The 10,967-nt window shown below is 51.0% G+C and overlaps 1 protein-coding gene across 1 annotated transcript; it reads right to left on the reverse strand.

Annotated features, from left to right (window-relative positions):
* Positions 1-405: 405 nt before the first annotated feature.
* On the reverse strand, positions 406-9,769 carry CD70 (CD70 molecule). Its single transcript, XM_003779040.4, has 3 exons — positions 9,022-9,769; positions 8,225-8,258; positions 406-4,814 (listed from the first exon to the last, which is right to left on the reverse strand). Exons 1-3 carry the CDS (start codon positions 9,181-9,183, stop codon positions 4,429-4,431), a joined length of 582 nt encoding a protein of 193 aa, XP_003779088.2. The 5' UTR covers positions 9,184-9,769; the 3' UTR covers positions 406-4,428.
* Between the last annotated feature and the right edge of the window lie 1,198 nt (positions 9,770-10,967).

Consider the following 10,967-nt stretch of genomic DNA (forward strand, 5'->3'; position numbering starts at 1 on the left):
TGGTAGAAACACAAAGAAACTCTCAAAGACTGTATATCTAAAAAATTATATTTTATATTCCTGTGAACAGTTTTAATCCTATGTGGTAGATTAATGTAAGTTAGTTTATACAATACATATTTTTCCTTTTTGACTGGCTTATTTCATTGAGCACAATGTCCTCAAACTAGTCATGCCTTCCTAACCATCCCCCAAAGTCTTAACTCATTTCAGCATTAACTCAAAATTCCACAGTCCAAAATCTCATCTGAGACAAGGCAAGTCCCGTCTGTGAGCCTGTAAAATCAAAAGCAAGTTAGTTACTTCCTATATACAATGGGGTACAGGCATTGGATATACCCATTCCAAATGGGAGAAACTGGCCAAAACGAAGGGGCTGAAGGTCCCCTGCAATTCCAAAATCCAGTGGGGCAGTTAAATCTTTTTTTTTTTTTTTTGAGACAGAGTGTCGCTCTGTCACCCAGCCTGGAGTACAGTGGCTCGATCTCAGCTCACTGCAACCTCTGCCTCCCGGGTTAAAGCGATTCTCCTGCATCAGCCTCCCAAGTCGCGGGGACTACAGGCGCACGCTGCCACGCCTGGCTAATTTTTTTTTTTTTGTATTTAGTAGAAACAGGGTTTCACCACATTGCCCAGGCTGGTCTCGAACTCTTGAGCTCAGGCAATCTGCCTGCCTCGGCCTCCCAAAGTGTTAGGATTACAGGCATGAGCCACTGTGCCTGGCCAGGCAGTCAAATCTTTTTTTCTTTTTTTTTTTTTAAACTATACTTTAAGTTCTAGGGTACATGTGCACAACGTGCAGGTTTGTTACATATGTATACATGTGCCGTGTTGGTTTACTGCACCCATTAACTCGTCATTTACATTAGGTATTTCTCCTAATGCTATCCCTCCCCCCTCCCCCTACTCCACACTCCACGACAGGCCCCGGTGTGTGATGTTCTCCGCCCTGTGTCCAAGTATTCTCATTGTTCAATTTCCACCTATGAGTGAGAACAAGCGGTGTTTGGTTTTCTGTCCTTGCGATAGTTTGCTCAGAATGATGGTTTCCAGCTTCATCCATGTCCCTATGAAGGACATGAACTCATCCTTTTTTAAGGACAAATACTACTGCGTAGTATTCCATGGTGTATATGTGCCACATTTTCTTAATCCAGTCTATCATTGACGGACGTTTGGGTTGGTTCCAAGTCTTTGCTATTGTGAATAGTCAGGCAGTCCAATCTTAAAGCTGCCAGATAATCTCCTTTGACTCTGTGTCTCACATCCAGGTCATGCTGATGTAAGTGGTGGGTTCCCATGGTCTTGGGCAGCCCCTTCCCTGTGGCTTTGCAGGGTACAGCCTCCCTCCCGGCTGCTTTCACAGGCTGGCGTCGAGTGTCTGTGGCTTTTCCAGATGCATGGTTCTGAGTCCAGGTAAGGTTGGAGAGGGGCTGCAGGGCTAGATTTGTGAGGGAAGGCGGTGCATGGGTCTCACTTCCCCTCCCTCAGCTTTGACACCCCACCGCTCCTCTCACTTCCCCCTCTAGAGGCGAGAGCATGGATGCAAGATGCAGGATTATCTGGCTTGGAATCCTGAGTCCACTACTATGTAGATGAATTGCCTTGGGCTTGTGACTCAGGTTTTCTGCCACTATTTTCCTTAACTGTTAAATACTGAGGTTCCAGCTGTTACAAAACCAGTAACTTTGGACAGATGACTCAATGGTTTGCACCTCTGTTTCCCTCATCTGCGAAATGGGAACAATGATGATTCCTCCAGCTTTGTAGGGCTTGCATGAACACGAGCTGAGTTAATGGGATAAAACAGTGTGCAGTCCATATTAAATGCCGTTAAGAAGCACTTGACTTTACTTTGAGTCCCCAGTTCCAAAATCCAAAAAGTCCTGGAAATCAAGTTGTTTTGGTGAATTGTTTGGCAGCAATCTCTGACCTGAACTAACTTTTTGTTAATTGTAGTCTTTTTTTTTTTTTTTAAAGACAGAGTCTCACTCTGCCACCCAGGCTGGAGTGCAGTGGCACTATCTCAGTTCACTGCAATCTCCACCTCCTGAGTTCAAGAGATTCTCCTGTCTCAGCCTCCCTAGTAGCACAGATTACAGGTGCCCATCATGACACCCAGCTAATTTTTAAATGTTTAGTAGAGATGAGGTTTCACCATGTTAGCCAGGTTGGTAATTGTGGTCTTGAGTTTTTTGTTTTTTTTTTTTTGAGATGGAGTTTCGCTCTTGTCACCCGGGCTGGAGTGCAATGGCATGATCTTGGCTCACTGCAACCTCCACCTCCTGGGTTTAAGTGATCCTCCTGCCTCACCCTCCTGAGTAGCTGGGTTTACAGGTGCCGGCCACTGTGCCCAGCTAATTTTCTGTGTTTTTAGTAGAGACAGGGTTTTACCACGTCGGCCAGGCTGGTCTCAAACTCCTGACCTCGGGCGATCCGCCCACCTCGGCCTCCCAAAGTGCTGGGACTACAGGTATGAGCCACTGCGCCTGGCCTGTAGTCTTGATTTTTATCCCATTTAGTGTGAATGTTAACACTTCTCATTGTAAAAAAAAAAAAAAAAAAAAATAGGTGTGGTGTTTGATTACAAAATGCTGTCCCAACCTCACTGAGGTGATGCATAAAAGATGGTATAAGCGCTAGGCGCGGTGGCTCATGCCTGTAGTCCCAGCACTTTGGGAGGCTGAGGCGGGTGGATCACAAGGTCAAGAGATCGAGACCATCCTGGCCAACATGGTGAAACCCGTCTCTACTAATAATAGAAAAATTAGCCAGGCGTGGTGGTGGATTTCTGTAGTCCCAGACTTGGGAGGCTGAGGCAGAAGAATTGCTTGAACCTGGGAGGGTGGAGGTTGCAGTGAGCTGAGATTATGCCACTGCACTCCAGCCTGGACAACAGGGCGAGACTCCATCTCAAAAAAAAGATGGTATAATCCTGTACACCATCTTTAAATACTGGAAAATTCTGAGTCCCAAAATGTATTTGAGGTCCAGGGCAGTGGCTCATGCCTGTAATCACAGCACTTGGGGAGGCCGAGGCGGGAAGATCGGCATTTCGGGAGATTGGAGTTTGAGACCAGCTGGGGCAATGTAATGAGACCTCATCTCAAAAAAAAAAAAAAAAAAAAAATTGCCAGGTGTGGTGGCCTCTGCTGGCGGTCCTAGCTATTTGGGAGGCTGAGGTGGGAGGATCGCTTGAGCCCAGGAGTTTGAGGCTGCGAGACAGGATCATGCCACCGCACTGCGGCCTGGGTGACAGATCAAGACCCTGTATTTTCAGTAGAGGTGAGGTTTCGCCATGTTGGCCAGGCTTGTCTTGAACTCCTGACCTCAAGTGATCTTTTGTTATTATTATTTAAGTTCTGGGGTACATGTGCAGGATGTGCAGTTCCGTTACATAGTTAAATGTGTGCCATGGTGGTTTGCGACACCTATCACCAGGCTGGAGTGCAATGACGCGATCTCGGCTCCCTGCAATTTCCACCTCCCGGGTTCAAGCGATTCTCCTGCCTCAGCCTCCTGAGTAGCTGGGATTACAGGTGCCCTCGACCACGCTTGGCTAATTTTTGTATTTTTAGTAGAGACGGAGCTTTACAATGTTGGCCAAGCTGGTCTCAAACTCTTGATTTCAAGTGATCCACCCGCCTTGGCCTCCCAACTCATTAGGTATTTTGCATTGTCTGCTTTGAGAGACAGTCACCCAAAGTGATCTTTGTGTTTCCTCTCTTGTCAAATAGATGCACCAAGGAGAAAACAGAACTTTTTATTTTTTTGACAAGGAATCTCACTCTTGCTCAGGCTGGAGTGCAGTGGCATGATCACGGCTCACTGCAGCCTTTGACCTCCTGGGCTCTACCCAATCTCCCACTTCAGCCTTCAGAGTAGCTTGGACTAGCACACCACTACATCTGGTTAATTTTTGTATTTTTTGTAGAGATGGGGGTCTCACTATGTTGCCCAGGCTGGTCTTGAACTCCTAGGCTCAAGTGATCTGCCTTCCTCAGCCTCCCAAAGTGCTGGGATTACAGGCATGAGCCACCGTGCCCAGCCCGCTTCCTCTATTCTTCAAACATCCCTAACCAAGAACATTTTTTTTTCCTGAGACAGAGTCTTGCTCTGTTGCCCAGGTTGGAGTGCAGTGGTGCAATCCGGCTCACTGCAACCTCCACCTCCTCGGTTCAAGCGATTCTCCTGCCTCAGTCGGCCGAGTAGCTGGGATTACAGATGCACGCCATGACGCCCAGCTGATTTTTGTATTTTTTAATAGGAAAATGAGAGAAAAAGCTCAATGCCTTCTCTCGTCCTGCCACCACTACCCCCCCACCGCACTCCCACACCAACCCCGGGTGGCCCCTGTGTGTACACTTTTTCTCTCGAACTTAAATAAAATAAAATAAAATTAAAAAAAACCCTAATCAGAAGCAATGGTCAGGGGTGCACCCACTGCACTCCAAAGAAGGTCTCATCAGTGTTTCGGGAAGGCAAAAGTGTCCCAGTGAGGTTGGTGCAGAGTGTGTCCCCTCGGGCCAGGGGCGTCAGGCGCTGGGAGGCAATGGTACAACCTTGGTGGAAGCTGAGACGCAGCAGGCTGATGCTACGGGAGGCAGGAGAGCAGATTCCCACGGCCAGGGTGGTGGGGTGGTGCCTTGAGGTCGTCGTGGAGGAGCAGATGGCCAGCGTCACCTGGATGTGTACCATGTAGATGCCATCACGATGGATACGTAGCTGCCCCTTGTCCAGCTCCGGTCCACGCAGGAAGGAGCGGCCCAGTGCTGGGCCCCCCTGCCAGTATAGCCTGGGGTCCTGCTGAGGTCCTGGGGGCACAGGGTTAGAGGGATGAGAGGATGGACGTTTAGGGAAACTGAGGCACAGGGAGTCATAGAGAAAGTCAGATATAGAGATCGAGAGTTAGAGATCAAGGAATAGGTTGGATGTGGTGGCTCATGCCTGAAAACCTAGCAGTTTAGGAGGCCAAGGCGGGTGGATCACCTGAGGTCAGGAGTTCAAGATCAGCCTGGACAACATGGCGAGACCCCATCTCTACAAAAAATAAAAAGTCAGCCAGGTGTCGTGGTGCATGCCTCTGGTCCTGGCTACTCTTGTGAGGCTGAGGCTGGAGGATCACTTGAGCCTGGGAGGCTGAGACTGCAGTGAGCTATGATCATACCACTGTACTCCAGCCAGGGTCACAGAAACCCTGTCTCAAGAAAAAGGGAGGGGGATAGAAGGTTAGAGATCTAAAGGGAAGGAGAGAGGGGTAAGGGGAGAGGGGTAGAGAGAGGGAGAGAGAGACACCAGGAGAGAGAGAGACAAAAAAAACCCAAAAAACAAAAAAAACCCACCAGAAACAGACAAGGGTAAAGATAGAGGGGGAGGGAGAGATATATAGAGAGAATGCAGAGAGAGAGCACGAGAGAGCAAGAGAGAGAGTGTATGTGTGAGAGAGGACGAGAGAGCCAGAGTGTGTGAGAGAGAGGACGAGAGAGCTTGAGAGAGAGTGCGCGAGACAGAGTGTGAGAGCGAGCTCGAGAGAGTGCAATGGGAGAGTGTGTTTATGTGAGAGAGGACGAGAGATACAGAGCTCGAGAGTGCACGAGAGTGAGCGAAAGGGCCTGAGAGAGTGAGACAGACAGCACGAGAGACACAGCGTGCGAACGAGAAAGCACGAGAGAATTTCCCAAGGGAAGCCTGCTCGGGTCACACCCTGAACCCCAATAAAAGCTTTGCCTTCCAGGTCCCTTTTTTTTCTTGCTCTCCACCCGCTGGTTGAGTGTGCGTCTCAGAGAGCTCCCCTACCTTCCCATTGGCCCTCTTCTCTCTAGGATCTTTATTTTCTTTAGAGACAGGGTCTGGTCCTGTCACCCAGGCTGGAGTGCAGTGGTGCAATCATAGCTCACTGCAGCCTCAGCCTCTGGGGCTCAAGCTATCTCCCACCTCAGCCTCCCGAGTCACTGGGAGGTGGCGTGCGCCACCATGACCAGCTAATTTTCAAAATTTTGTTCTAGAGATGGTGGTCTTGCTATGTTTCCCAAGAAACATAGTCTAGAACTCCTGGGCTCAAGCGATCCTCCCACCTCAGCCTCCCAAAGCGCTGGGATCACAGCCGTGAGCCACGGTGCTCGGCCATATTTCACGTGTTTCATCTCAGCGTCTCCTGTCTCCGTGTCTTATCTGACTGACACACCTGAGCCTCACTCTCCTCCTCACTCAGGGCTCTCCTGGAGACTGGCTGTCTTGTTAGGAAGGAACTGAACACAGGTCAAACAGGAGCCACAAGGGTGTTTACCAGGCTTTGCAAATTTCCTGTAAGAGTGACACCTGGTCCCCTCTCAGACACTTAGGCATGACGTCATCCACCAGAAGAAACAACTGTCCCGTGAAAGACACTGCCACCACGCCTGGTGCCCCATCGATGTGGGTTTACAGCCACTCTCCAGAAAGGGGCCCCATCGATGTGGGTTTACAGCCACTCTCCAGAAAGGGGCCCCATCGATGTGGGTTTACAGCCACTCTCCAGAAAGGGGCCTCAAGACCAAATTACAGGAAAAATATGGCAGAGAGAGAGAGAGAGAGAGCGGGGGGAGACATATCAGGGGTCAGAGACCCAAGGAGAAGAGAGAGAAACAAAGGTCCCTTCCATTACAAAATGGAAGGAACAAAACACACAAGCCTGCGGTGATTTTAGTCTCTGGGGATGAACCGTGGAAAAACAGAAGAGGAAGAAGCGTTGGAGAGAGGCTGGGAGGAGGTAGAGACTCCCACCTAGAGCAGAACTGTTCATTTCTTCTCCCTCAAGGCTTCTTGCCAATGCCACCCACTCAGAGACACCCCCTCCCCGCCACCGCCACGACTCCACTTTAAAGGAAAACCCCCAACCCTGGCGTGCCCGGATTCCCCACCCACCTCCTTGCCTGATTTTTTCTCTAAAACCTGCTCTTGGCCCGTTTTACTCTACGTGGCATTGCTCTGTTTTTCACATGTTCATTTTTATTTTTTTTGTCATCTCCTCCTCGGTAGGAGTGATAGTAGAAGAGAAGCTCACCAGGCAGGGATTTCTGTCTGTTTTGTGCGCGACTGCGGCACCGGAACAGTGCCTGCCCACTGCACATGTATAATTAGTGCTTGTGGCATGAATGGAGGAAGGGTAGCCTTTCCTGTGAGCGTTTTCGTTTACTAACAAAACCCCTTTGACTCTTCCAAGCGGGGAGATGGAATGTGAAGGACTGAGAGGGAAAGAGAGAGAAAGGTAGTGGATGCCCAGAAACACAAACCTGCTCTCTCTCTCTCTCTCTCGTTCTTTCCCTTTTCCTTTTTCTCTTGGGCATGATCTCTTTGTTCCCCATCCTGTTTTTCTTCTTCCCCCTCTCTGTCTCTTCTTCTCTGTCATTCTCCTTCTCTCTTCCTCTCTCTGGCTTTCTTTCTTTCTTTTCTTTCTCTCTCTTATTTCTTTTTTTTCTCTTTCTTTCTTCTGTCTTTCTTCCTTTCTCTCTCACCTCCCTCCCTCTCTCCTTCCTTCCTTCTTTTTTCTTTCCTTTCTTTCTTTTTCTTTTCCTTTCTTCTTTTTATTTATTTATTTGACAGAATCTCCCTCTGTCGCCCAGGCTGGAGTGCAGTGGCATTATCTTGGCTGACTGCAACTTCTGCCTCCCAGGTTCAGGCGATTCTGCTGCCTCAGGCTCCTGAGTAGCTGGGATTACAGGCGCCTGCCACCACGCCTGGCTAAATTGTGTATTTTTAGTAGAGACGGTGTTTCACCATTTTGGCCAGGCTGGTCTCAAACTCCTGGGCTCAAGTGATCCACCCACCGCGGCCTCCGAAAGTGCTGGGATTACAGGATCGAGCAACCACGCCAGGCCGCCTCTCTCGTTTTCATTCTCTCTTCCTCTCTCTCTCTCCGTCTCCTCTATCTGTCTTTTTTCTCTTTCTCCGTCTCTCTCGTTCTTTCTGTCTCCCTCCCTCCCTCTTCCTCTCTCCTTTGCTCTCTCTTCCTGCGTCTCTCCCTGTTTCTTTCTTTCCCCTTCTTCTCCTGTCTCCGTCTGTCCCCTCTGTCCCTCTCTGTCCTTGTTTCTCACTGTCTCTCCCTCCGTTTCTCTGGGCCTCTCCCTCCCTCTCTGTCTTCTCTGTCTCCGCCTCTCCGTTTCCCTCCCTATCTCTCCCTCCCTTTCTCCCTCCGTCTCTCTCTGTGTCTCTTCTTCTCCCCGTCCCTCCACGTCCCCCGTGTTACCTGTGTGATTCAGCTGCAGCTCAGCTATGTCCCACTGGAAGAAAAGACCAGAAAACAGGGCACAGACGTAAGCAGAGAGGTTCTATGTGTCCCCTGTGCCAGGAGCTCTCTTTTCTCTGTCCATCCTCCTTTCCACCTCTCATCCCACGGCGCGCACGGGTGATTTTATTTCATTTTATTTTATTTACTCTTGACTTCTTAAAGAGGAAGCAGGTCTGAACCAGCGGGGAGCGTAAAGTCGAGACCTTCAAAAGAACTTCTTAGTTTCCCGAATCGTTTTCCTGGATGTCTCTGGGCGCGAGGGCACCGCGCGCAGCGGACTCTCTCCGCTGCAAAGGCTCCCGGCGCGGTCCCCAAGGGGACCCCTCCCCCACCCGGAGCGAGTGGCTGGGGCCATCCCGTCCTAGGAGGCCCCAGGAAGCCCCCACGCCCAACCTTGTGAAGCCCCCAGCAGCCTCTGAGTCAGCCTGCCGGGGGAACACCAGAGCCGAGTCATCTTCCATTTCCATGTGCGCCTACCTTTCCCATCCCGGGATCTCCCTGTACCTCCTGGCAGGGCTGACTCTCTCGGAGCCCCTACACCGGGCAGCCTGGTCCCCGCCTCGCCTCCCTGTTCTGGTATCTGTCTCTGCCCTACCAGATCTTCCTCCCTGGCCTCTTTGTACCCATCTCATTCTGTCTTTTCGGTCATGCGCCTCTCAGTCTCCGCCCTGGTGCACGGTCCCTGCGCCCCTCTCCGTATTCTCTGCCGGCATAAGTTGGGATGTTTTCTTCCCAACTTTTCCATCTCAACTCACCCCAAGTGACTCGAGCGGCAGCTGCTGCTGAGCCTGTGCTAGGCGCTGGATGCAGACCACGAGGCAGATCACCAAGCCCGCGACCAATGGGACCAAAGCAGCCCGCAGGACGCACCCATAGGGCCTGCGTCGCACCGAGCAGCCCGAACCCTCCTCCGGCATCGCCGCGGCGATCACCTCCGCTAGCGCAGGCGGGGCGATGGGGGCGCAGAGCGCTGCGGAGAAGGAAGGAAGGAAACTGCAGCCCCCTCCCGGGGCTCCTGGGCGTCTACTTGCCTCAACCTGTCAGGGGACCAGCCTGCCCCTCTCTGGGGATGTCCGGCCGGTGGAGGGGAGGGACTTGAGCAATTGGCGAGGGGAAATTCCCTCCAACCGCTGCCAGTCTGCAGATCCTAAAGTGGGTGGAGGCGGTTGCCAGGATGCAGGCAGTGGCCCCGGGTGAGCCTCAGAGTTGCCTGCCCCCAACCCCTCCCCGCCCGACCTTCAGGCAGGAGACATTCAATCTTCTTATTCCCCTCTCCACCTCATTCTTCTGGGGCCCATTCATTTATTCAACAAACCTCCACTGCACATTTATTAGGGACTAGATTGTGCTGTGCACTGGGGATACAGCAGACATCCAAGAATTGGGGGTGCTCCCCAAATATTCGTGTACCCCTCTCCTGCATTTTTTTGTTTTGTTTTGTTTTTGAGACGGAGGTCTCCCTCTGTCACCCAGGCTGGAGTGCAGTGGCGCCATCTCAGCTCACTGCAACCTCGGTCTCCTGGGTTCAAGCGATTCTCCTGTCTGAGCCTCGCCAGTAGCTGGGATTAACATGCGCGCGCCACCATGCCTGGCTAATTTTTTGTATTTTTAGTAGAGATGGGGTTTCACCATGTTGGCCAGGCTGGACTTGAACTCCTGACCTCGGGTGATCCACCCGCCTTGGCCTCCCAAAGTGCTGGGATTAAAGGCATGAGCCACTGCACCCGGTCAGTTATCTCCTGCATTCTTGGAGACCTCCTGCTTTTTGTTTAAAGTTAAATTAAATTAATATTTTTATTTTTATTTTATTTTATTATTTATTTATTTATTTTTTTGAGACAGAGTCTTGCTCTGTCGCCCAGGCTGGAGCGCAGTGTCGCCATCTCGGCTCACTGCAAGCTGCGCCTCCCGGTTCACGCCATTCTCCTGCCGCAGCCTCTTTAGTAGAGATGGGTTTTCACCATGTTAGCCAGGATGTTCTCGATCTCCTGACCTCCTGATCTGCCCGCTTCGGCCTCCCAAAGTGCTGGGATTACAGGCGTGAGCCACCGCGCCGGGCCTAAATTAATATTTTTAGAGACAGAGTGTTGCTCTGTTGCCCAGGCTGGATGCAGTGGCGCCACCACAGCTCACAGCAGCCTCAAACTCCTGGGCTTCAGTGACCCTCCCATCTCAGCCTTTTGCATAGTTGGGTCTACAAGCACACGCTACCATGCCCGGCTAATTAATTTTTTTTTTTTTTGGGTAGAGGATGGAGTGTTACTATGTTACCAGGCTGGTCTCAAACTCCTGGGCTCAAGCGATCCTGCTGCGTAGGCCCCTCAACTGCTTGGCCGGGCACGGTGGCTCACGCCTGTAATCCCAGCACTTTGGGAGGCTGAGGCGGGCGGATCACAAGGTCAGGAGTTCAAGACCAGCCTGGCCAATATGGTGAATCCCCGTCTCTACTAAAAATACAAAAATTAGCTGGGCTTGGTGGCAAGACGCCTGTAGTCCCAGCTACTCGGGAGGCTGAGTCAGGAGAATCGCTTGAACCCGGGAGGTGGAGGTTGTCGTGAGCTGAGATCGGGCCACTGCACTCCAGCCTGGGAGACAGAGAGACAGTCTGTCTTGAAAAAAAAATAAATAAATAAAAATACAACTGCTTATGAAACTGAGTCTCGTTCACCACAAGAAAATTGGAAATTGAAAGCTCCATGAA

Source organism: Pongo abelii, chromosome 20, assembly GCF_028885655.2.
Source record: "Pongo abelii isolate AG06213 chromosome 20, NHGRI_mPonAbe1-v2.0_pri, whole genome shotgun sequence".
Lineage (NCBI taxonomy): Eukaryota > Metazoa > Chordata > Mammalia > Primates > Hominidae > Pongo > Pongo abelii.